Source organism: Microchirus variegatus (genome assembly GCF_963457635.1).
Source record: "Microchirus variegatus genome assembly, chromosome: 17".
Classification (NCBI taxonomy): domain Eukaryota; kingdom Metazoa; phylum Chordata; class Actinopteri; order Pleuronectiformes; family Soleidae; genus Microchirus; species Microchirus variegatus.
This window is the reverse complement of record NC_139818.1, coordinates 20,471,771-20,499,186: the sequence shown is the minus strand read 5'-3', so window position 1 is coordinate 20,499,186 and position 27,416 is coordinate 20,471,771. Positions and strand designations below refer to the sequence as shown.

General features: G+C 42.4%; 1 protein-coding gene across 1 annotated transcript; it reads left to right on the top strand.

Annotated features, from left to right (window-relative positions):
• Window positions 1–280: 280 nt before the first annotated feature.
• cpped1 (calcineurin-like phosphoesterase domain containing 1) lies at window positions 281–27,416 on the top strand (the record flags this gene model as incomplete). Its single annotated transcript, XM_083903744.1, has 6 exons — window positions 281–406; window positions 2,723–2,941; window positions 11,575–11,747; window positions 12,438–12,563; window positions 12,749–12,881; window positions 27,184–27,416. Exons 1-6 carry the CDS (start codon window positions 343–345, stop codon window positions 27,414–27,416), a joined length of 948 nt encoding a protein of 315 aa, XP_083759870.1. The 5' UTR covers window positions 281–342.

The window sequence follows — 27,416 nt, the reverse complement described above, 5'->3', positions numbered from 1 at the left end:
CAACACAATATATATCTGACAACATTTTAGAAGAAGCTTCCTTGTTGTCTTAATGTCCCCCCCACCCCGGTCCCTCTTGCCTGGGGCTGTAATTACTCTGCCTTGAACCGCTCCTGGTATGTTGTGAGACATGTATTGTTGCAGCCACGCTGGGGGCCGCTGCACACAGATCTACAAACAGGCGGAGTAATCGATCGCCGATCCTCGCCGGCGTTAGCAAGCAGAGCAAGGACAGCTCAGTAACGTCTGTGGCTACACAGCAGACCCCCGTCCGGCGGCTCTCTGACAGGCACACAAGCGGAAAAATAGCGCGCCCGGGCGGCTCCTTGAGTGGTGGATCTTATGGCTGAGAGCGTGGATATCTTTCTCAGAGCCAAACATCGGACATTTGGCGGACTGACTGAAGGTAGCCGACAGCTTTTAACTTCATTAGACCCGGCTGTTAGCCAAATTGCATGCTAGCGCATTAGCCAACACTCTCTGTCATCCCTGCACTGTTACACAAGTTGCTGTTGAGAACAGGTCAGTGTGGACTGACACTGACTGAGGGACGTCTGTCGTTTGACAGCTTCTCCTCGGCTTCGTTTTAACAACAGGTCTCTGCTGTCAACCATAGCTCGGCTAATGTAGCATGCTAGCGTGTGTTTACGAATGTACCCTTGGTGTTTTTGTTTTGCCGTGTTTCAATAGCGAAACAAAACCCGTACAGTCCCCGTTTTAAAATACAAAAACGAGCTGATTGTTCACACTACTGTGGAATTCTTAATTGTGACACAGTCTTGCTAACTTATAGTGGAATTTAAAACCATTTTCTAAGGACTGTACCACTTGCATCATTTAGTACATTCGCCTTAGAGGCTGCATTAAACAGGAACATGCCCGCAGCAAGGTTAACTCTCACTAATATATTAATATTCTTAAGAACCGTGTACAGGAAAACACTTATTATAAGGGAAGCCCAAGGGAATACATTGAAATGTTCAGCAGTTTAATGTTTGTTGCAAAACCATGCTCCTTCCACGTGCTTTCATCTCAAAAATGATGATTAGTTTTGTTCGGAGCACACCATCTGCCACCTGAGAAATATCTGCGATGATGTTTGAAGTTCTGTTCGCTCAGTGCAGACACACACACACACACAATGCTGCTGCCTCTTATCTGGTGTTATGAGAGGTTTGCTCGCTTCTCCAGGTCCCTGGTGTGTGCATGTGTGTGTGTTTTTACCCCCTTCATTTCTTTTTCGTTTGTCTGTAAAATGGTTTACTCCTAAGGCTCCAGAGATGGAGGCTGCACCAACAAGTCTATTCTGTCCAACAGAAATCTTGCTATATCTTTGCAACTTCATTTAACGTCACAAAAGATGGTGTAGGGCAGACTAACGCACATCTACATATTATGTTTTTATGCATCAGATGCACTCTCTTTATTTTGACTCCTTTGCGAGCATGAGCAGGTATTGTCTGCCAGGTGAGAAAGATGAAAGAGATGAAGATGTGCCTAATTTTTGATTTGTTCAAAGCAGATCTACTCTGTGTTTACTCGAGTAGAAAGTGCTGATTATAGACTGCGGAGTTAAAATTAGGAAACTTTCCACTACAGTGGTCATGGCAACTGGTTTGAATTCATCAGCTTTCCTCACTCCTTTGGACTCAAGGCATTCTCAATTAATGTACTTTGAAGAGATGATTATAATCATACACCTAGACTCTGCTTCCTCTTCTGTTTTCATAAAATATCAATTACACTTAGTGATCATTGTGAAGCTTATACTCATCCCGTTTCCAAGAGCAAGACAGTCTTTGTCTACTAGCCTTTTTTTTTTTCTTTCTCTATCTTTGCTCAAGTTTCTCTGCGGACAGAATTACCATAAACTCATTTGGGAGAGGGACACACGGAGAGCATGTTAACAGAGGATGTTGAAGAGCTACTACTCGCCCCTGCTGAGTGCGAGTGAGGGGATTTGTGTTGGAAGGCACACGCAGACTGTCCATAGTGACAGCCGCTCATGACTACAGTACTGCTTACGTACCCACCGGAAACTGAATGAGTGGAGCGGAGAGCCTTTCTTTACACCTGCTCTTAGCATCTGCTCCCTTGTGTCCTTCATGTCATAGCTTGTCATTACCATCCGCCAAGCCGTGTCAAGTGTCCATTTCCGTTCTTTAAATGGGAAAAGCTGGACGCACTTTGCCTTGTTAGCGATATTTGAAGGTGATTATGCTGCGGAAAACACTTGTTCTTTGTCAATCACTCTCATTCATGTGGCTGTTTGTTAGTTGTTTAGCGCTGGTTACTCAGGAAGTGACTAAAGCGCTCCTATATCACAGTGCTTTCAGCGTATCAAGTGCTGTGTTGATTCCACGAATGAATATCAGGTCTCTGCATAAAGTGTTCACAGCAGGCCCTACACCGCTGAATGACTAATGCTGTGAGCACAGCTAATCCCTATGGCTTTTTTGTATATTATTATGTGCTTTGTGGTAGCATCCGTTGACCCGAAACATATTGAGTTTAAGCTGTTAAGAGGCTGCCAGAATGTCAATACCCTGTAAGATAAATGGAATGGGTCAGTACTAAAAGTCCTTTCCATTTAATGCACATCAGACATGAAAAAAATACAACAAATCATTGGCAGTTAACTTAATAATTAACAAAAAATCATGGGAGAACTTCCATTGATTTTCAAAATGTAATGCTTTGGTTTTGCCTTTCTTTCCTCCAGATGCAGAACATGAGTGGACGGGACCATTTTACTTCATTCAGGCCGCGGACCCCCAGCTTGGGCTGATGAAAGCCTGGAGGGAAGGCGACTGCGATGGCGGAGGGGACGAATGGGCCGAGGAGGTTGAGCTCACCAAGCAGGCCGTGGAGGCCGTTAACCAACTCACCCCAAGGCCGAGGTTCATGGTGCTGTGTGGGGATCTGGTCCACGCCATGCCAGGTAAAAATAACCTTAAATGACCTGCATTAGAGTATTACTCCTCTGTCCTCATTTATCTGGTTAAGAGTGGTAGCAGCTTACAAAAAAATATGTCCAACTGTTGCGTAATAATGAAAGAGTGTTTACAGAGTCCATTGCAGTACTTATTTTAGTTAATACCTGCAGGGTTATGAAAAGTTTAAAAGAACTGGTGAAAATACACCACAGCAGTGAAGAGAGGCTCCAAGTAGATTACACAGCCATTTGGACAGTAAACAAAAATATACCCTCCAGTGTTGGAGAACAACAAAATGCTAACTTTCAGATGCCAACGAGCTTCAACCCCACTCACTCTATTTCAGTCAAATCAAATGACGCAGACTTGGCCCAGTGAGTGGCACACTTACTTCAAAATGTCTGAAGTGACACTTCCAAATTAGCGCTCAGGTATCAGAGCTGCCATTGCACAGGCGATACATCATTTCACCCATTATCTTGTTTAATGCCGTCGTTTGTATTCAGCAAAAGATGTACCATTCAATCAAGTCATCAGCCAAACCAAGTCGTGTATTTTATCGTCTTTTGTGGTAAAGTAATTTTAACGAGTGACTTATCCAGATTTATGGTCAATGAACAAACTGCCTTCTGGGGTAATGAGGCTGCTAACAATATGCATGGTTCAGGTTGTTAATGAAGGGACATCACATTGTTACTTTATGAGACGTGATCTGATAAAGTGATGTTTTTAATTTTAACCGTCTGGAGCCAGAACCTTTACTTTAGATTCAGGCAGGAACAGAAGTCATCGTCAACACAGCCATTAGATAACGGTGATCTATTTCAAGGTCCAGCTCCATGTGACTAAATGATGGATATTTATGGACAACAATATAATATATTATTGTTTTGAGGCTACATAAACTCTCCAATCACACCCTGTTATTCACCCACAGCATATTAAGTACTTTTCACTAGTTTTAACACTAGTTAATAGGTCTGTGATCAACTTTTTCCAACATTGATCACTTGATCTGATCACTGATGGTCTGTAATGCTTCTTCTGCCACTTCTCTTTGGTGGTGCTAAAAGCTAAGCTAACAGGTGAGTCCACAGCTTTGTTCCTTACTTGTCTTCTACGATGTAAAACCCAAAATGTCTGCTATTTATTGTTCGCTCAGGAGGACGAATTAGTTTGCTTGTGTCCTCTATTTCCACAGCCAAACTTAAATTAACCTCAGTTCTTGGAACAAAACATCAGTGTTTTATTTTAGTGATTGATTCACAGTGAGTCTCAGACCAAGGTTGGCCTAATATTTTGAACTTGGATGGGTTTTTAAGGTTAACCTTTAGACCGTCCCCTCCAAAATAACCAAATCTGTTGGTTATTTACCCAAAGCAGAGGAATGTTTTACTACTTAAACCAGGGATTCGGTGTGTCCTATTTTAACCGTGCATTATTCAGTTATTGTATAACTGGACTAGAAGTGACTGACCTGTCCAGTATGAAATGACTGGTTTGGAAAAAACAGATCTGAAAGGAGCTGTAATGCCAGTGTTGGACAATCTTGTCATAACAGTAAAATGTGACATAAATGTTTTGGACTGAAACTGGGTAAATGTCATGTCTTTTCAGTCATATAGAATTTTTAGTCAAAAGAACAGACATGCAGTGTAATCTGAGTCTCATTTTTGAGCTTCGAGTAGAATTGATTTTCTTTTTGCATTCCCAGTGCAGGAGGTTTGTAATGACCTCCAGAATCAATGTCTGTGTATGTATGCATGTATATTCCTGCGGAAATGCTCACTGGGATTTGACCAAAATTTGCAATATAACACCAATAACAGATGTGTTGTCTCATATCATTTTACGTGTGTGTAGTTCTAGCTCTCAAGATTGATTGAATGTAAATAAAGTATTTTTAAAAGCTTCTTCTTCCAAAGCAAGTGACCTCTCTCTAAGTCCATCTTTAAATGTATGGAGTATTTGTGATGTAATATATTCTCAGCCGCTGTCTGATAGTCCATATTTGATGAAAGGTAGTCCTTGAATAACATATCAGCTTATGTATGGTTCACTTGTTCAAGTACTCGCAGAGGTTTCATCATTAGTCTTTTCTTTCCAAACCAAAGTTGGTAAACATTGCTCTCCCATAAGACAGCAGCTGATACTCATCTGAGGAAAAAGCTCGGGCCTTCTGGCTATTCTGAGGAAAACCTGAGTTATCGATTAGCCCGACCAGACTTTATATTCTCAAACTCTGAAGGATGGTAACTTTCAGCTTGGAGGTAAAAGAAGAAAAAAGAAGTTTGTTCTTTCCCCTTTTCACCAGGTCAAGTTTAATACCCGACCTCCATGACCCCAAGAAATACTATCTGTAAAAAATAAAATAAAACTCCTGGTTGCCTTGAAGCTGTTGTTGTGATTTTGCATTGTTGAAAGGGTTCAGCAGATGAACCCTGGTTGGAGATGGAGAGTATGAGGCTGTTTGTATACAGTCATAATGTGTACGCCGGCTTTTCTCAATCAGTCTGGCATTCTGCTTTATTAGACGTCTTTCAACCAGGAAAACACACAGACCTGTGTTGACACAGTGGCAGCTGGACTTCTTGATTCACCAGATGCTGTCATTGTCCAGCCAGACAAATAGATTTTCAGAGCACAATTGGGTTTGCAAAAAAAAGTTGGATACAGAAATGGCCCCGGCCAAGTAAACAAAATAAAGCAATTTTACCGCTCATTTCCTACCTTATTTGGAGCCGACATGCTGCGTTTGAGTCACGCTGTGCTCACTTGTGCTCCCCTCCTGTGTGTGTGTGTTGTTGTTGTTTCGGTTGTGTCTGCAGATATTAGGATTAATGTAGCAAACAGAAATCACCTAATTTCTCTTTCAAGTAAAAGGCCCTTTGAAGCCTTAGAAAGTGTTCCTGTATTTCTCAGACCTTTAAGTGTAGCTTGGCAGGTGTTGTGGAGTTGTGGTTCAGCAGAAAGAGCCGCTAGCCGCCAACCACTGCACACTGCCGTTGCATGGCAATCAGGGAGCCGGCATGAGGTGCCTGCCTGGCTTCCTGGTCTTCAGAAAATGTGTAGCGAGAGAAAAAATAGTGCAACAGGTGAACCTGTCTTCCTGTGTCCACCTCTGCACGTCTGGCAGTGCCTTTTTTGTTTTATTTGTTGTGTTGGATCGGGATGAATGCTGGGTTTCATCTTTATGTGACGATTATGCAAGATGGAACACAAAAGGCAGAATAATTAGTTACATTTGGTGCAATATGTCATGTGTAGAATGTCCTTGGCTGTTTTCTAACTCTTGACTCAAGGCAAACTGTACAGATTTGGCTTAGTCAGAGCGGCTCTTTCCTTCCTGCTCTATTTTTTGGGTCACCATGACCAGTCATTTCCACTGGACGGAGATAGTTATGAGCACTCGTAGAGCTGTCTCCCCCTATCATACAAGAGTCTGGCTCTAAGCGTCCAAGTAATCCTTATCATCTCCATGATTGCACCGTTTAGACCCAAAAATGGCTGACATCCATTTTCCCCCCCCAGTCTCCTTCTGATGAGTCACATTTATAGGTCACAGTGAGATCTATTTCAGCTGCATATTGGGACAGTAGATCATGTAACCACGGGGGGGTTTAAACGGCGAGGCCTTGCGGACCTTTAAACATTGCGGTGTCAACCCTTGTTAGCGTCAGCTCCAGCATAACAGGTTGTGCGTGCCATCCTCATTACTCGCCGTGTCCGTCACTCGCCTGGCAACTGGGTTGCTGCACTGGTGAGGAGGAGGAGGAGGGAAGGAAATATGAAGAACTGCTCCTTCCGTCTCTCAGCTGACATTTCCCCCTTAAACTGTTTATTTACAACTCGGGATGAATGAGCGGTGGCCAGGGGAAGCTGGCTGTCAACTGGCAATGTCAACACTGCTGCCTTTCGGCGACGGGAAATTGGCAACTGTATTTCTGTTCCCATGGATTTCACTCTCCATCTCGCTCTCTCTCCACTCTGATGCTCTCATTCTCACATTCTCTTTCCTCTCTCTCTCTGTTTCTCTCACTCTCTCTTTGTCTGTCTCTTTAGTAAACCGCTGCAGTGTTGTGCCTCATACCTTATTTTGACAGCCTTCATTTGCAAGTCTGACACTGTACACAAACACGCTGTTATTCCGGCTGCGTGCAAATTTATTTTCAAGCAGCGTCGGTGTGAATTGGTTGAGTTGGTTGGTTGAATCTTAAGTTCACTTTGGTCTTGTAATCGTTTGTGTAACTCGAGGTCTTGATTTGAGGTCAAGGACACTTGACGTCACCATTCAATAAATCCCTGTTCTTATCAAGGCAAGAAGAAGCGCACAACATGGACTCCTGTGTTGGAGGCACAATTATATTCTGTACATAACCCGTTCAGCTTCTTGAAAGAAATGCTGCCTTGCACTGGCTCCCACAACACGCCATCAAGACCTTCACTGTCAAAAAAAAAGTTCCTTGATCCCAATTCCCTGTTTTCAATCTCAGCTCACCCTCAAGAGACACTATTCTCCTCTCAAGGGCTTCCTTCAATCTCGGCCATTCTTTCTCTTTCTCCCTCACTTACAGTCTCTTGTGTCTTTCTCTCACTTACTTTCAAAGCTGACAAATGAAGGGGATAAAGAGTAGGGAGGGGGCGGTGGTGAGGGGCGAGCTGGAGAGCTGATTAGATTAGAGGAACATGCTGGACCTAACACTCTCCTAATGAGCACTACAAAGGATTCAAACAATGTCTCTGGGGCTTCATGAGGGATGTTACACATGGTACAGCGGGATTCATGTGTGTGCTGCGGTGTGTAGAACTCACAGAGGTGAAGTGTGGGTTGCATAGGTTGGGACTTTTATATCCCCGCCCCCCTCTCTGTAAACATGGAAGCCTGTCTAATTGCCGTTGAAGGTGGATAAAATCGGTCTCTCTGTGGGATTGTGAAACCGATGAGGCTATGAAGAATTGACCGTGTTGGGATTCATTTGTTTTTGGGACCTGTGGAAGTGAGAGCGCTTTTAAACATTATAATCAATGGCGGGTATGAAGATTGACTGGTGAATGAAGAACCTCACCTTCAGGCTGAGCTTCCAAGTGGACTTGCTTGATATTTGTGCACGCAAGGAAAGTCAGCGTCGGCACATAAGACACTTTCAGCCTCACGTCGGCATGTGCAAACACAAGTGATCGTTTGAAGCTGCTGGTGTCTTCGCATTGTGCAAGATTGTCGACGTGGCCCCATTTCTGTTTTTGGGAGATTAAAGTGGCTGAAAAAAACGGGAGGGGAGAGCTAACATCATGGACGTGCAATTCTCGGTTGGTTGGCAAAGCTGGCTAACGTCTGACTGGATTGGAGCAGCCAACAAAAGCAGGTCACACTCCCTGATGATTTATGAGAGAATGATTGGGCAAAATCTTCTTAAAACAGCAACGGCCAACTGAGAAAGTCACTTGGCAGAATTACCAAAAATATCACTTTATTAACTTAATCAGTCATGGCCATTTAGAGGATGGACTTAGCTGTTTAGGTTTAGCCAAAATGTTTAGCCAAATTCCTGATTTTCTCATCGTTAATAGTACTCGGAAGTTCACAGGAGTTAGCATTTCACAGTATCTGATGCACGATTGGACAAAAAATATTAATATGTCAAAAACGTTGTGCTTATTAAGAGATACATAGTACCCTTTTAGTTCTATGACAATAAAAACAAGTGAATAATAAGTAGAATGTGTGAATGTAAGGTATGTACAGAAAAAAGCTGTTTAATGACTTGAAGCAGAGACTGTTTAAAATGTAATTATGCTGTCAAACCCACAGGATTTATAAGGGCACAGTCATTTACATAAGCAGCAGAGAAGTATTGGACATGAAATATTGCACATAGATTGTTGTACCAAGTATTTTTTTATTGCACCAATGATGGATAGTGACATTTGGAATCAGTCCATTTCCAGTGTAAGGGTAAAACGGGGAAGGAGAAGAACAAGGAAAGGATGGAACGGATGCCAACTGCAATTAAAAAAACAACAACAAATTTTGTGAACCAAATTGTACTTGGTTGTATTTGGAAAGAGTAATTATAAAGTAATCTCAGCCATCACCTTGTCATACATAAACTAACTCAAACCCAGACCAGCACTACATCAGCACAACCTGTCACCACCACTGCGTACTTTATTTAGTCACAAATACAGTTGTTTAAGTGAGGGAAAATGCATGCGACAGCAGGACCCCGCACATTAAGGCTTGCATGCAGTGTCGACAGCCAGTCTTTAGTGGAAATTGAGAGAACTGCTTACACTCTTGGACAAGCTCAACGAGAACCTGCCAAAGTCTCCCGTCAGAGTTTGAGAATCACAGTGTTTGCAATCTCATTAAAAGAGCAAGGCCTTTCAGTCAGAGACCTCCAGAGAGAGCCGAGGGCAGCATTGTTGTTGTTTTTTTTCTCCCTTTCTTCGTACCCCTCTGAGTAAATGCATGCCTTATTTTAAGTGAAGAATGCAGGGTGTGAAAGTGTATGCATGAAATAAATGTTTCATGGCTTCACATCAGGCTTTTGCTTCAAACACAATAGGACATGGGTATCCAATTATCCTATGAATGTTGAACAATACACTTACCTGTTACTTTAAAACTGTAGAGTGTAACTTAAATATAAACAGATGCTTGTTAGATTCAAACAATTGCCAAATGAGTTCAAGATAGACGGAAGCAATAGCAGCATTGTGCTAGTAAAGCGATGCGGCCGCAAACCGGTTTGAGTATGCGTGAAAACACAAAGAAGCGCCAACAAAGGTGAATTCTACTGCCCAAACAACCCGGTTATTCGGCATTTTGATGCTTCTTGCCCTCCCTGCCTGCCCCTGTGCTGCCACTGTATACTCACAAATGCTTGTCTGATAGTATTGCTTGACAGAGCCTGTTTTCAGATGAAGGATGCAGCATACTGTATAAGTAATGCTACATTCAGTGTTTCCGAAAGACGATCATTTTGTTTTCTTAATGATTGTCAAGTTAGTCCGAACAAAATCGAGCTAGTCTTAGTTTAGTCCATAGTCTGATTACTCCTGCATGTATACGCGTAGTTGGACTGAAGTCGTACTTTGAAGTCTTTGACCCGGAATAGATATAGATAGAATAGAATAGTATAAACTGCAGTACTGTTGTCGGAAATCATACGGTGGTGGCGTCTTTCTCCGGACAACACAGCTAGCTTATAGTGTAGCCCTAACCCACATGTATACTCTGGCTCAGCAAGTTGTCATAATCGGACTATGACCTTAGCTCGATTAAGCTGTGCATGTAAATGTACTGGCTATAACTGCTCTTTAAACACTATACAGAGGCAGAATGATAAAGTCAGTTTAAGCAAGATATAGAATGATGAGCTACTTAATGGTTAAGCATTGGTTTGAGGGATGATTCACAGAAGCAGAATGCAGCACAGTTTCTCTGCCACTGTATGTGGCTACCAGGGCTATTTGTTGACAGCTAGCAATGATCCGTTAGCGTTTTATAGCTATTATATAACCATACTTTAAAATACTACCTGTTGCACACAAGGACATTGTATGCATTTAAACACAGACCTTAAGTTTCCAGACGAATGCAGTCTTAAAAGTGTCACACAGAAACTGTTTTGCATAACAAAAAGGGCATTCACGTCCCTTCAAGTGCAGGTTTGTGTGTGTTGAATTGATGGTTGGAAGTGTGACAGGCTTACGTTATGAAAGAAAGTTTAAAGTCGACTTTTTATTTTTTTTTAATATGGATATGTATTAAACTGCATTCTGTCACTCTGCGATGTGCGAGATGTTCTAGCAGAAAATGCTCTTAATGTAATGAGTCCTTTTCCAAACATCCAGGGAAACATTTGCTCCAAAAGTAGGCCAGTAAAATAATTACTCGGATGAATAAAAAGGAAAGGAAATAAGAGCGGGGGGAAAAGAAGGAGGGCGAGGAATAACTCATAGGTTTGTTTGATATACATTCTAAATTATAAATGTATTTGAGTCCTGCCAATTCTCTGCCCTTAACGCACACTGGGGCTGATTTAATTTCACTCCCTCCTTGTTGCAGTTCTTCTCGTCTTCGTGAACTCCAGGCTTAATGGAGTTGTGCGGCTGATTTACGCACAACAAACAGCCGAACACATTGTAAAGGCCTAGTAAAACACTAAAGCCTCATGTATCTTAGACCAGTGGATCTGTGACAAGTGCTGTGGCCTGCGCTGCACAGCTCTGCACAGAGAGGCTGGGCTTTACCGAGCCGACTGAGGAGGGTTCCACCAGAAACACCACTCATCATGTCGGTAACCATGGTGATGTAACGTCGAGCTGCTGCGCAGATCATTGATCATTCTCTGCGCTGTCATCATTATCGTCCAAATAATCCTCTTTCCCTTAGGTGGCTCTCACCTTTACTACCCTTCATGCACATACTCTTGACACTTTGCATCACCGTCCATATAAATCTCTCACTCTCTCTCTACATTCGTCTTATTATTGTCTTGTCCAAGATGTTTCTGTTATCCGACATCCACTTTTCCGAGACGATATTTTTCTGTTGTTTCCGTGTATGGACTCTGACAGGCACCTCGTTTATCACAAGGACATAAGCTGAGCTCTCCTGTTTCCCCCCCCTCAGACACTCCGTTTAGAGAAGGTCAGGAGAGAGACCTGAAGGCGGCCTTGAAGGGAACAGATCCATCCATCCCACTGGTGTTTGTCAGTGGGAACCATGACCTGGGGAACACACCCACTCTGAATACAGTGGAGCAGTTTTGCAATGCATGGGGGGATGACTACTTCAGCTTCTGGGTAAGCAGTTCATACAGACATAAAGTAGTAGCACAAGCTTTTCTTCTATAGGATTTCTATATTTTATTGTGTTAAATTAGCCAAAACCTTTCATCACGCCTTACAATTTATTCAAATCCACATTCTCTATTCAAGATGATGCATTTCATTTGGGTTGCTTTTTCCAGGATTTCATCCTCTTCACCTCTCTGTGCTATCACTTCTGGGACAAACATCAGAGTGAGGAAGGAATAACATTGGCCACTAAGTTGTTTAGCATTTTTTCTTTCTTTTGTTTTTAATGAAATCTTTTTATAATGTGTGTTTGTCTCTAATGGATCTCGACTATTCATTAGTGGGATTGCTGCAAACAATATCACCATATGTTCTTCTGTTCAAACTTCAAAAACATTCGGCTTAATCAGGACATTATTGCTTGGAGTAATTTTTCTTTAAAATTGTTTTTTTTTTTTTTTTTGCAAATTTGTTCTACTAGAATGACTTGAAAACTTTAAAAAGAAAAGTCATAGTTGAAGTAACGAGATAGATGATGTCTTGATTTTCTTTCTCCACCTTCCATATTTCACAAACTCCCCAACTCTGTTTGGCTCTGTGTCATTGATTTATCAGTTGAATAGAAGAAAAAAAACAATACAATCAAATAATAACCCTGTCTTTTATCACTTTGCTTCTCTGCTTCCGTGGTCTCAGGTGGGTGGAGTCCTCTGCCTGGTGCTGAACTCCCAGCTGTTTTACGACGCCTCAGCCTGCCCTCAGCTGAAGGAGGCCCAGGAGACGTGGTTGGAGGAGCAGCTGAGCAGAGCCTCGTCTCCGACGGTAGTAAAGCATCTATGACATGATGCTATTCTCTGTTTTGATTCACGAGGACATTCGGATAATGATGATGTCTTCCTCTTGAGACGTCTGTACATCTCGGCTTGGATGGTTGCTGCCGTGCGCGGCCGTAAAAAACACAACAATTGCATTTTGTCAATTTGAGTGTTCCATGTGTCTGTGTCCAGGAGCCTAAACCCAAACACGTCCTGGTGTTCCAGCACATTCCTCTCTATCTAAAAACCCCCGATGAGGACGACGACTATTTCAATCTGCAGAAAGACGTCAGACAAAACCTGCTGGACAGGTTCAAGAGGGCAGGTAAGAAAACAAGGACTTACATGTCTTTTTTTCAACCATTTTATTAGACTGTTTACACTGAGTGAGCAAGTTTATGCCCAGTATTTTGCTCAAGGATACTTGAGGCGTGTAATACCTTTAGTCTCTTGCACAGGATTTCCTTTTGGTATCTTCGTGTTTGTTTACTTAAGTCATGCAGCTTTGTGATCCAGTGTTTTCTTTGATTATGGATTTAAGTGACTCTGAAGTGTTGTTAAATTAATCTTTTCTAATATTCCTTTAAAACCTGGTAATGTCTAACATATCTACCTACAGCAGCGTTCACATCATAGCCTGAAGGATTAATATGCCATTAGCCAGAAGCTTAAGAGGAGCTCCTGGCATCAACACAAACAACACGGGCGTAATTAAATGACTTAATGCATAGAAAACCTATAAGAAGAGGAAGAAGTAATTCCATAATCAACATCCACTGTTGGCGTATGATAGTGTGATAGAAGGATATTGGATGGGGAAACTCTCACAAGGACATTAAGTCTGTAAGTAAGAAAGGGCTGAACACATGCACACAGTCATTCAAATACGTCCGTGTGACTCCATGAGGCTATTTCTGCACAGCTGATTGACAGGACCTCTCATACGGACTCATGCATCGCTTCTCAATCATGCATCAAGGTGACTGGCAGGACACGGTATTCTTTTCATTATCAAGCCATTATTCCTGCACGTATTTAACCATGTTTGCCCGTTTTGGTCCAGTGACCCTTTCTCTCATAATTGATTGCTCCTTCATGGGAAGAGTGGTTAAATATTTAAAGGGCAACCCGAACAGGCTTTCTGTGTGCAGGAACAGAGGGGCGGTGTTGCTGTGATGTGGCCTGTATGTGGCAGAACATCCCATGCGCGAGTGTCCCTTTCTCGTTTACACTCATGTTCTATCAGCAATTATAAATTAAAATTGCACACACTTGACATTTTATGAGCTATATAGATACTTACATGTCCGTGGCTTTTTAATAATTGACGTCAAACATGCTGCTGCTCATTGTGTATTTGGCTCCTTGTTATTACTGCAAGAGAAAGGACGTGATTTCTTAACGGTATCTCTGTTTAGTTACTGAAAGGTGTGCACGCTTACTGATTCTTTGACCTTGTTAAAACAGAGATTTTAGTGTGTTTTTTACATTGTGACTTTTTAATACTGTGCTATACCTTGGAACCAGAAACCAGCCAATGATTAGTGACAATAATAATAATAATCTATAGGCTTTTACGTGTTTTTGAAGACTCGTACGACTCTCTTTTATGACATCAGTGCGTGATCCACGGTAGGTGCTGCAATATTCTCTTTGGTTATTAGTTCTGCACTATAGGCAGAATGGTTCAAAGGTTCTTCTTAGGCAATAAAGAAACCAGAGTGCCATCTTATATTCCCTTTAGAAAGAAAAGTCCACCTATGTCGTTGTATGTCACTGTCTTAATAATTAGTCCTTAAAAAAAGAGGAATGCAGTACCATTATCACTTCCAGCGGGGTTTTTATTGAAAGCATTCCTTAATCCTTTATCTATCTAGCTTGATATGCATCTATCTATCTATCTATCTATCTATCTATCTATCTATCTATCTATCTATCTATCTATCTATCTATCTATCTATCTATCTATCTATCTATCTATCTATCTATCTATCTATCTATCTATCTATCTATCTGTATTTTGCTTTGCACACAGTGTAAGATCGTGACATCACAGCAAAGTTAGGAAACAGCCAAAGTTTAAGAATAAAGAATAAACCAAGAAAAAAAGAAGAAGCTGTGTTTCACAGCTTTGTCACAGTAGCTCTTTATAACTCTGCTAAATGTATTAAAAAAAAGTGTGAAATCAGATGACTTGCACTTACCGTTGAATAATACAGACCTCGTGTCTTTAGTTCTTGCTGATTCTCCTTCCTGTGGTTACTCCTCTCTGCCCCCTTCATCTCCGACTAGGAATATTGTGGCGATGACTTATGCTGTAACATCTGTGCTCGGGAATCTGCTGGAGTTTTTGTCCTGGAGGCACACTTGTGAAAGAGACTGTGATTAGCTCTGCACGCTGTGTGTCTGTCTATGATAGAGCTGCTGATCCACTGTAACCACCAGGGTCACTGATAGGTCAGGAAATGGCACATAGCTAAGTTACTGAGAATAAAGTGGCTCTGAAACCAAACGTTTGAGTCCCAGTGTGGATCGATCTAGTGTTAATCTTATCTTAAAGCTCACATAGAGTGGTCCTGTAACTGTTGCACATATATGTTAGTTATGGAGGTCTACTTGCATACATTAACTTGTAAACGAGCCGATAGAAATCCTCTTTTCTGACGGTGTTTCCCAGCCGATTTGAGACTCAACTCTCTCACCCAGAAGACAGAGTCTTGTGATTGGCCAGTACCCGGAAGTACACCCCCTCTCAGAAGCACAGCGCCCCCCTCTGGAACGGTGGATGCACTGCTACTCATTATCAAAACATTGTTTAAAAATAGCTTCGTCACAACTCCTTTGTGACCCGGAGTTAGACCCAGAGTCAGAAGACACTGTCGCTCGTGAAACACCTCCACAACGGACGTTATTCTTCTTCTGCGGTTCAATGTACGCAACCGGATGTACCCGGACTAGTGCCCGGAGCAGGAGGATCTGCTGTTCAGGAGAACCGGTGTTTACGTAACCGGACCGGGTTTTTTCAGAGATCTCGCTGAGCCCGAGATTACAATACAACACAGCGTTCTCAGCAGTGGCTGAACTGTTTGTTTAGAACCTTCAGGGCTTCTTAAACAAGGTAAGGATACACACTAAAAAAACAGCGTTAATTGGAGCTTCTGGTCTAGGTCCGCTTTAATCTTTTAAAAAAATTATTTTGTGTGTGCACTTCACATAAAAACAACATTTGGTAAGTGTACGAGGTTAGAAATTCCTGAAAAGCAAACGAATGCTTGACAAATATATCAAAGAGAGAGACTGTAAGCCCTAAAAAAAACAAAAAAAAAACAGTGAAGAATTGAGGCAAACTAGGCCATTTCACATTATTTACTGCATGGTAAAGAGAAAAGAACCGTGGAATATATGTGCACGGGTTATCTTTCTGTCTCCGTTTCCGCTCATCCATGCTAAATCGTGCCTTTTTCTCCACATTCATTGGCCACATTGGTAATTTTTTTTTCCCCTTCTTTGCGTTGCTTTATTCACGCATCATCTGTCTGTCCTCACCGCTCAATCCTCCAGATGTGTTCTTTTACTCTGGTGATCATTACTGTCATTACAGTAAAGGGCAGCATCATTAACCTCACACACACACACGTTCGCACGGCTATCCTTATAAGGACTCTCGCTGACGGCACAGCCTATACGAAGCATTATTCCCAATCTCAGACACTTAAAACCACTTGATTCCTAAACCTAAATCTTCACCCTGAACTTAACCTGCCCCTCAGAGATTTAGAAACCATTTTTTGGACGACTCGCCCTGACAAGGTCAGTGTTTATGTCAGAAAAGCCATTTCGTCGTACAGTTCAAACATTGGCACAGATGAAGCATGAATGTCGTTTTTTTTTTTTTTATCAGATTTTTATTAAATCCAGCAGCTGACATGGATAAGTCTCCCCTCTCAGTTTGTGCAGCCAGCTCTCATATATAGTCATTTGCCCTCTAAGACAAATCTAGCCATTATGGCAGCTGAAGGATCCCACATTTCTTGCTGTAAAATTCTTTATTGGAAGACTGGGGAAAATGCGTTACAAACGTCTAATAGTATTTCTTTCTTCTAATAACACACGTGTTTCTCAAAAAAAAAAAAAAGCACACACACACACTTTCTGATCATTCTCCTTCGCTGGCAGCCTTGAAGTTCTGCTTCAGCAGAGAGGAAACCTCACTCTGGCAAGAACAATAAGGTAAAATTGGATGACTTTCCTCGTTCTTCTGTTTCCTAATTCAAAGTCTAGTGAAGGGAGCCGTGTAACTGGATCACCGGATGTTTCACAAAATGTTTCTCTGGCATCAGATTAGTCGTCACTCCAGACACCGACGTCTTTTCATGGTGTCGGTTAACTTACAGGCAGCTGTGGATTTTTCCTCACCATTATGAGACGCTGTTATTGCTGCTGCTGCTGGTTTCCTGCAGCCCCCCCCCTCCCCCAACCACCACCACCACCACTTCACTGACACGTAATGGAAATAGAGAATGTAGAGTCGTCCCCTGCAGACAAAGATACATTTAATAGATTTTTTTCCCTCACTGGGGTATTTTTTCATTGCTCTGCCTACTTCTTCTACTCATATAATTTGAATGTGTGGACATGTTTGATTAATTATGTGTGCAGAACTCTTTATTTCGACCATGTCTTGCATCCATGTATGCATTTTGCATATAAATTGCTCTGCCGTGGCACGATACATTCATACAGAGTGTGTATCTGTATGTTATCTCGGTGACACAGCTGCACATGGGAAAGGTGTAGCACCAATTAGTCTTCCTCTGGCTCATCAGAGGGAACGGTTCCACCCGGGGAACCGTTGACTGCGATCCAGCTCATATCAGCGACACTCTGTCTCTCGATGACCCCCTCGCGGGCACGTCAAATATCATGGAAATACGTTTTTTAATTGCACAAACAATTACAACTTTACACATATTAAAGTTAGCTCTCCGGTTGTTAAAACCTAGCGTCTTATTAGAAGAAGATATTTTTTACGGTAACCAGAAAACTAGACGGGAACAGGTCGGTACAGTATGGTCAATTTGCAACACTCACTCTTCACCCTGAAGACCCTGGAGGAAGTTCTTCTCTTATTATGTACTATATACTCATGTGTTGTCTTGTCACTGCGTGTCAAACCCTTAATTATAGTAAATAATGCTCTCTTGGGTTTAGTTTCGAACACACCTATGCCACTGTGTTTGAATGCAGCATAACTCTCTTTAAAACACTTTTTTTTTTGCTCACATTCAGAATCTTTTGGGACCGGTGTCTCCTTTCTGAGACGTGATTGTAGATGCACAAATCCCAGCAGTGCTGTCAGCCTTTTCCGCTCCTCATAGATGGAATACTGTAATTAGATTTCTTTGCCACGTTTCTCTCCATCTCTCTCTCTCTCCCAAGGTTTGTATCCTACATTCGGGATACCTTCATCGCACACATACAAACAAGGACAAATGAGCGGCGATAGACAGGCAGAAGCACGCTCCCCCCGCTGCTTTTGTTTCGCCTCCAAACCTTGTTTATGTAAAATGAGAAAAAAAAACAAGAAAGCAGTCGAGAAATACGTTGGGATTCCCCAAATTTGCTCGGGGCTATAGAGTTGTACGTACAGTAACTAATTAGAGGCGCGGATGAGCAGTATGTTGCTCTGCATAGTTTCTCCAGTTTTCCACCTCTTTATCTCTTACTCGCTCTCTTGCTGCTGGTTTATCTTTATCAGCGAGGATCCCTCTCTTTTTCCAAAGCAAAGGCACATTTATCATCCACTGGGTGGATTTGATAAGAGGTTTACGGCTAAGCCTTTAACCCCATTGTTTTAATGATGAGGCTGAATAATGCTTTTGCCTTATTCTTTTTCACCCCCATCTCGAGTGTCTTTTGTTGAACTCTCTCTCTCTCCTTGCAGCCAAAGGTGGAGGTCGGTGGAGACGAGTTGCGGGCCATTCGGGCTGAAAATGAGCCACATTAGTCATAGAGTCTTGTTTTAGTTGTGGATGAGATGATAAAACGTGGCCCGGGAAGGTCAGTTTTAAGCAGTGAAGTTATACTGGTAGAGTGCTACAGTGAATTACATCTGTTTGTATGTTGTTGCCAATTGCAGCAGCCTTTCTGAATAAGTGAATCCAGGCATTTGTGTACTGACCTGTTACCACTCCATGCTTGAAATAATTTAAATAGTTAAGTGGATGATATCCTTGTTTACCTATATAATGATTTAGACTCTGATTTGAAATGATTAAGGTCTCAAACCCTGGGATTACTTCTTACAAAGATCAAATCCTCAATGGTTCTATCCACAAGACCTGTTGCACTGAGGCTCAATTTTAGGTAGAGTGGAGACTGGAATGGAGACTACGTCTCAAATAAAGGCTTATATTTCTTGCATAAACTGAGTCTAAAGAAGCCAACATGAACATTTTGAAGTTAACATTGGTTAGCATGTTGTGCAGCTTCGTTAACTGCAACACAACTTGTCAATTCTAGCTGGAGTGCTCAGGTTAAGTGTGAGAACTAACCCCTAGCCCTTTTAATGGAGACTTTTAAGGGTTACGTCTCAAATAAAGGGTTATATTTCTTGCAGAAACTGAATCTAAAGAAACTAGCATGAACATCGAAAAGTTAGCATTGGTTAGCATGTTGTGTAGCTTCGCTAACTGCAACATAACTTTGTGCCGTCTTACATCTTACGTGATGACTTCATGTCCTTGAATGTTCTGGGGGTAGATTTTGCCCACTACACCTCAGAATACTGGAAGGGTTAGGGGGTAACAATTGGGACGTAGGCGTCCTGTACTTTGGCATGGTTGTTAAAAAAGAGAGTGAAATACATTTTACCTCTTAAGAAAGAGCCTAAAGTGGACACATCATTGTCACTGTTGTTGATTTTCTTCTCAAATAAGTTCTGCCATTGTTCACATTTCTTCTTTGTGTTTTATGGTCTTCTCAATTTCCCATTGTACTGCTCCATTTTGTACATTTTGTCCTTGTACATAAGCTTTCAGAAGACTTGGGAACACTATGTATACATATGTACATGTCTGATGTATAGCACAATCAAGCCTTTCTAGCGATAATGGGTACCACGTTGGGTACCAAATGGTCAAAACGCTTCCATGGCTGTAGCCGGTAGATATCATGCTGACTACTATCATTTCCCTTTTGTAACTTTAAGTGGAGAACATGAGGGAAAAGCTGCACAATGACTGACATCCTGGAAGTGATTTATGGGTAGCCAGGGCTGCAACATGCCTCTCACCATGCTTCATCATTTTCTATCCGCCCCTGTCATGCAAATTATTAACAGCCTCCGTTCCATGATGAATCGTTTCCTAGACCTGCACATTAATGACAGCTACCCTTCAACGTGAGCGCACGTGTCGCATGTTCCTCTCTCGCGCACGCACTCCATTTTCGCAGATACGAAGAAGACCTGCTGTCTTCGGGAAAAACATGGTGTGAAGGAGAAATTGCTTTGCCTTTTTTCTGGAGGTAATCGCCAAGACGTGTAGTGGCACGGTTAAAAAAACCTAGCTTGCAATTTGCAAATCCAATCTTTCTGCCTACAAATCAGTGAGCCAGAGATGAAAGGAAGATATCAGAGAGTGGGAAACAAAAGACTCCACTCACTGATGTTTCTTCACTTCTTTCAGTGCACTATATCGGCATTAATTATCAGTCTTTGTAAAAATGTCTTTCAACATAGCTCAGGTGACTTTTGCACCTTTCTCTCATTTCTTAGCATTTTCTTGCAACACCTCGTCAGAATTTAATTTCCCCTTTGCATTCAGTGTGTTTCCATCACTCTGCCTGCTTACTCTGTGTATTTTCTCAGCGCCGTAACATCCCCATCTAGCTCCCCTTCCCCCTTCCCCCCCCTCGCCTCCCTCCCCACCACTGTCTGTCAAAGCAAAGGCCGGTCCCCCCAGATGGGAGTCTTTATCACAAAGAAAAGCACAAAAGAACCGGCGCTGTTTCAAGGCTGACAGGTAAATGGGATTTCCACAGAGGCTGAGACAAGGCGTGGAATTATCAGTACAGAGTGCATGTTTTCACAAGGGCACGGGGCTCAGCAAGGAGAGAGAAAAGGGGAACCGAGACAAAAACTGTGAGGAAACTGGCTTTAACATTCCTCTACAGCAGGGGTCACCAACCTTTTTGAGATGAGAGCTACCTTAAGGGTAAAAAATAATATGGAGGGCTACCATATAATATTTTTTTGTTTGTTTACCATTTAAATGATTAATATTATGCATTCAACTGCATACACATTAATTCCAGTGCTTACTCCTAACGATTACCAAGTTTTATAAACAATATCAAAGATATTTTACTGAGCGATCATACGGATACATGCAAGTGAGGTGAAGTGAAGTGAGCCCGCGGGCACCGTATTGGCTGCCCGCGGGCTACCAGGTGCCCGCGGGCACCACGTTGGTGACCCCTGCTCTACAGTATGCAACACTGCTGATCTAACTCACTTTGAACACATACCCACGTCTCAGTATAGTGGGTAAATCAAGACGCTTGGATATACTGTGCGTTTCATTCTCTGTGTCGCTGAATGGGTGAAGTAGATATTGTCAATGGAGTTGGATTTCATTCTTGAATTAGCTTAGTGGTCTGAGCCGCGGCTCTCATATTACCGCAGTTAAGGGTTTGCGTCCCACCAGGCCACCCACGCCGACTGACTGCAGCACGAGGCACTTTGGAAAAAAAAAAAAAAAAGTGCTCCTGTGATTGCGATGCAAAGGAAAATATGTTTAATTAAGTCCAGTGTGAGTGCCAGCTGTGATTATCCTGTAGGCAGCGGTAGCTTAGAACATTCAATTGGAAGTCTACAAACTTTCAAGTTTGCCCTTCATCAGAAGAACTACTGCAGCAAGGTGCACTTGGTAATACTGTTCTATGACAAATGGTCCTGTACCACTATAGAAAGAGTGCAGAGCAGGCACTAAAACACGTACCTGGTATCAGGTACTATGCTCGTGGAAACACAACTTTGCTGTGTCGTACTGAGGCGAGTCGAGCCGGTGGAAACATGTCAAAAGACTACTTGGGTTCCACTACTTAATCCAAATATCCGATACCCTTGTATATCACATTAATGCTAACAATGTTGATTAGCATGAGCTTCAGACTGTTTCTCTATCCATGTTTTGAAGAAGTATCTTATAAATGTGAACCATATTTTGGGTGACTTTGACCTAGTTTGCGCACACAATCGCTCATCTTCTCCAATACTGCCATTGGGTGCCTTACCTCAACAAGCTGCTCCACAAAGGAACACCTGGTCCTATTCATACTAAATAGGATGTGAATGTGAAAGGCTTTTAAGGCCTGGGTCATTCCTTCTATGTTCCATGTCCATGGAGAGCCACTACAAGGCCGCAGTTCTGTTCATACCAACATGAGAGTCTGTGGCGGTATTTTTGTTGTCGTCATGTGGTTACCGTCTTTTTTCTGTCTTTGAGCAGTGCGTTGTACATGTCTGGGCATCAGCAGACCTTCTTGCTTTTGACCATTAAAAAAAAAAAAAAAAAAAAAAAGGCCACCAACTGCACCATAAAGCTTTGTTGTGCCACTAAGAGAGAGCACAGTCTTCCAGTGCTTGCACTCAAACGGTAGGAGTGTTAGCCCACATGCTGTAGGTTACACAATGGCCACCGCGGAAAATGGGCGTAAAATGGTATTTTTATAGCCCTGTACTGAAATGGACCTCTGCTGACATGTGGACATGGGAGGTATATGACCTGTGTCAAGTCTAGTTTCTGCTTGTTCTGTTGCTACTCTTTAATATGCGTGCCATCTCCCAACGTCGTCAATTTGGGTTTACCGCTGATCACCGTGACGCAGATTCTAAAAATGTTTTGTTTGTTTTAACATTTTTATTCTATGCATTTATTTGCATTTGCATGTAGACGATCTCAGCCTCAACCCCCATTTATTTTCCGGCAGACAATTTTTGCACTGCAGTGGAGCTTTCTTGACTTCTTTATTCTTTCTTTATTATTATTATTATTTTGTTTTTCCAATCGTTGATCTTTTATTCATGAGCCAATGTTTTAGAAGTGGAAAATACTTCTCTGTCCACGACGGGCCATCTCTTCTCTCAGAAATAGTTTATTATTATTATTATTTTTTTCAGCAGACAAGGACCCAGGTGGAGTGGTTTGACATCTGAAGCCTGAGTAATGATGCTGCGCTAAAAGGGACATGCCCAAATGAATTCAGGCCATGGAGTTAATGCTGGATCCATGCTAAATTGTATCTTTGAAATCCCAGTTTTTACGCCACAAGGTCCTGTGGGACAAGTCAGCAGAGTGAGATCTATTTACATGACATGGGAATTGTTTGTGGCTTTAGTAAATTTCAGATCCTTTTCCTGCAGATGTCGAAAGAAGGTCTGTTGCATGTGCGATTACGATCAAAGAAGGACGACTTTTTGCCCTGTAGACATCGGAGAGGTGTGGGAAATAAATTGTGTTCCTGTTCTCGTGGATGGTTTTAGTGTAAGGCTATCTCCATGTTGTTAAAGATAACAATTAACCAAAAGTCAAGCTGTGAACAAATGATGGATTGTAAAAGCAGGGGTCGGCATGAGGGGCACAGGATGACATGTGTGGGTCATAAAGGAAGTGGGTTGTCTTGTTGTAACTTGCTTTGATGTGACTGTATATATGTTTGAGCTCTCTGAAGCAACTTCAGAGAACATTTAGACCAGCTTCGGTGACAGATTCTCTCCTTCATGCATGAAGTAAAGACACGATTTAACCAACACCGATGACTCCAATGAAATTTCTTTCACAGAGGTCGGCAAAGTGAGACTATCTGTGGACTTCTGTACCTGGGAGGAGACATCTAGATAGACTTCGGGGGCAGAGGTAGCTCAGTGATAGAGCGAGTCGTCTTTCAACTCGGAAGTTTGCTGATGTGTCCCCGGGCAAGGCACTTAGGATAAAGCAGCTTTGAGTGGTCATCAAGCCTGGAAAAGTACTATACACGAACCATTCACTCTCAGAATAGAGTAGAGCTAGTTTATTCTATTTTATTGTCCCATTACTGTCAGTAGCTAGTTAGCTTAGCTTAGCATAAAGACTGGAAGCAGGGGAAATCTCAATCTCATCTAAAGCCTGCTGAATATTACTACACAATGACGGTGTGCTGTTTTACCAGGGTAGCAGTTGCCTTTTTGCTAAGCTAAGCTAATCAGCTGCAAAACAAGATAATACCTGTAAGCGGGAAAGTAAACGCAGCACCACTTTTAAAGATAGGACTACTCCACATGGACGCATCATACAGTAAATATTCAACTTATAGTACGTGTAGGAGAAGCTTACACGCTAAATACGAACCATTCACACTCACAATAAAGTAGAGCTAGTTTTGTTCAGGCTAGATTGTGCCTATAGCTATTTTATTGTCCTATTACTGTCAGTAGCTAGTTAGCCTAGCATAAAGACAGGAAGCAAGGGAAATCTTAACAACGTTCACCTACAAGCATCTAAAGCCTGCTGAATAAAAACAGACATGATGATAGTGTGCTGTTTTTCCAGGGTAGCAGTTAACTTTTTGCTAAGCTAAGCTAATCAGCTGCCAAACAATAAGTGGGAAAGTAATTGCGGCAACATTTAGGACTAAGTGCTTCACTTAGATAAGACTACTCCACATGGACGCATCATACAGTAAATATTCAACTTGTAGTACGTGTAGGAGAAGCTTACGGCTGCTGCGTGGTGATGGCGTCGCAGCGCTGCGGCGCGTTTGTGTGGGACGTGGATCGTCAGAGACGCGGCGGTGACACAACTCAGACGACACACACTGACACGTGCACACATATGCACACGTACACACTCCCACGCGCCTGTGTTTGATGGCATGATTTATCACGGCGTCTTTGGGAGTTTTAGAGAAGGTTCAGCTTTAAAAAGATTTCTCTCAGTCTCCCGGCGGTTCATTCGTCATCATTTTGTGTCTATCACTTCTTTACTATCGCCGTTTTAGCAGCGTCCTCCTCCTCCCACCTCCTTATGTCTCTTAGGTGACAGAGAGGATACTGTAACAAAGCCAACATTTCCACAATCAGCGCTGCGTGCGTGCTGAGTCATCAGGTTATCCTATCGTACATTTCCCCTGGCTCACACTTCTTCTTCTTCTTCTGCTGCTGCTGTTTCACATTGTTTTCATTCGCGGGCTCTGATTAATTGCGGATGAGCTGTGTAATGCCTCGCCGGAGAGATGGAAAACTCCGAGGTGTCCGTCAACGACGGAGTAATGAGTTCCAGGCCCGGAGACGTAAAGGGCACTTGTGGCCTTTTTCGGCCGTCATCTAGAAACGACACCGAGGACTCGCACATTTACTCCAGCAAACACGGGGACGCGTTTGAGACCTGGCCGGTTGTTTATTCACCTAGAGCGGCTGCAAGGTTATAAGAAATGCAATAATTTCCTTTCCTCGTACGCGGCTTCACACAAATAGACTCATTAAATGTGCATTTCTTAATGACATAGCTGCCGGCCCACTCACAAGTCACAGGAGGGTGGGCTTCACTCTGCGCTGGCCCCCAGGTTTTGATTGTAAATTAATTTAGCGGCGGCACACGCCGGGCTTAAATCATCAGCTTCCATCTATGGCAGATTAATTATTTAATGGTCCTGAATGAATGTGCAACTGTTGTCCTCGCATAGCTGCGAATATTCATATAAATTTAGGTCACATTTGTATTCCGGTGCCGTTTTGATAACTGCGCCGGCGACGGCAAGACTTGATTCTGAGCAATTTCATGGAAAGTGTTGGAGTACTATCAGCACTGGATGGAGAAATGGAAATATATATTTTATTTCTTCCTTCCGTGGGATCTTCCTGGTCTTTGTTGTGCAGATTTCTGGGACAGACCGATGTCTTTTTCACGCACAGGCTGCAATTTATCCGCTTTTGTTGCTGGGCTTTCATTATTATTATTATTATTATTATATTTTTTGGCTGGGTGTCTCCACGGAGACGAGACACAGCAGCCAGACTCCTCTAAAAATGGGAGCACGGTTAGAAAATAGAGCAGCTCATTTCTTTTGCCAAAAAACCTGCTGTAAAGTCAACTGGGATCCTTTTTTTTTAACCTCACGCTCGTATAAAGACGTACACACGTCCTGCAAGAAGACGTAAGAATTCACCACATGCTGTCAACTCTAGATACTATACACTCTTTAACCGTCAGACCAATGGTTTCCTTCTCTTTTCTTTGCATTTAAAATATTCTAAGCTAAATCAACTTGTTACAAAGTGAAATTATTCACCAAAGCAAGCACCGCACACACACACACACACACACAGCTCATTTTGTCCCTCTCATTCACAGCAGGTCTTGTTTGCGGTGCCATTTTAAAGTGAGCAGTTGTTCCAGTTGTCACAGACAGAGTCAGAGCCTCAGGGCTGAGTCGCTCCAGCAACGTTCTATTAAACATGTCGTTGTAATTGAACATTAATTGAAAAGTCTGCTGCTCTTAATGAAACTTCTCTGGCTTTTCAAACATCTTACTTTCTTGGTATCTTTCTTTCCTTTTCCGTCTTTCTTTCTTGAATTCTTTCTGTCTTTCTATCTTTCTTTGTTGCAATCATCTATCCTTCTTTCTTGCATTCTTTCTTTCTTTCTTGCATTCTTTCTTTCTTGCAATCATCTATCTTTCTTGCCTTTTCCATCTTTCTTGCATTCTTTCTGTCATTCTTTCTTGCATTCTTTCTATCTTTCTTGCATTCTTTCCGTCTTTCTTTCTTGCATTCGTTCCGTCTTTCTTGCATTCTTTCTATCTTTCTTGCATTCTTTCCGTCTTTCTTGCATTTTTTCTATCTTTCTTGCATTCTTTCTATATTTCTTTCTTGCATTCGTTCCGTTTCTTTCTTGTATTCTTTCCGTCTGTCTTTCTTGCATTCTTTCCATCTTTCTTTCTTGCATTCTTTCTATCTTTCTTGCATTCTTTCCGTCTTTCTTTCTTGCGTTCTTTCCGTCTTCCTTGCATTCTGTCTTTCATTCTTTCTTGCATTTATTCTGTCTTTCCTTCATGTTTTCTTGCATTCTTTCTGTCTTTCTTTCCTGCTTGCAAACATTTCCATAACAGAATGTAAATCAGTCTTTCAAACGTGCAGCAGCAGCTTCAGCAGCAGCTTCTTCTTCCTCTTGTGTAAAAACACACAGCAGCAGAATCAGTAAAGTACGTTTATTTAAAGCCTCAGATCTTCAGAGCATATATTGAGTCAGTGGTGTCGGTCACTCGGCCTGTCGTCTCCTCACAGAGATCGTGTGTTTACAGTGGTTTTGTTTGCACTATGGTGTGAATGATATGCGTCTTAAAAACGGCTTGTTGTCTATTCGTGTGAACGTCTCGGCTTAGATCAGTGACGCAAACAGAGACTGAACTAAATCAGGTCACCACAGATATTCTTCCACTGTTTCTCACATTTGAAATGTTTTCATTTCTTCACTGTACTAAATCTCTCTCTCTCTCTCTCTCTCTCTCTCTCTCTCTCTCTCTCTCTCTCTCTCTCTCTCTCTCTCTCTCTCTCTCTCTCACACACCTCTCTCTCCCCTCCGCCGCAGGGGTGAAGGCTGTCTTCTCTGGCCACTACCACCGGAACGCCGGCGGTTGCCACGGCGGCTTAGACATGGTCGTGAGCTCGGCCATCGGCTGCCAGCTCGGCGACGACGCCCACGGCGTCAGGGTGGTGGTGGTGACCGCCGACGGCGTCGTCCACCGCTACCACAGCCTGGAGCAGCTGAGAGCTGGAGGCATGGACCAGGAGCTCAGGAAGCTTCTGCAGGACCAACAGTAA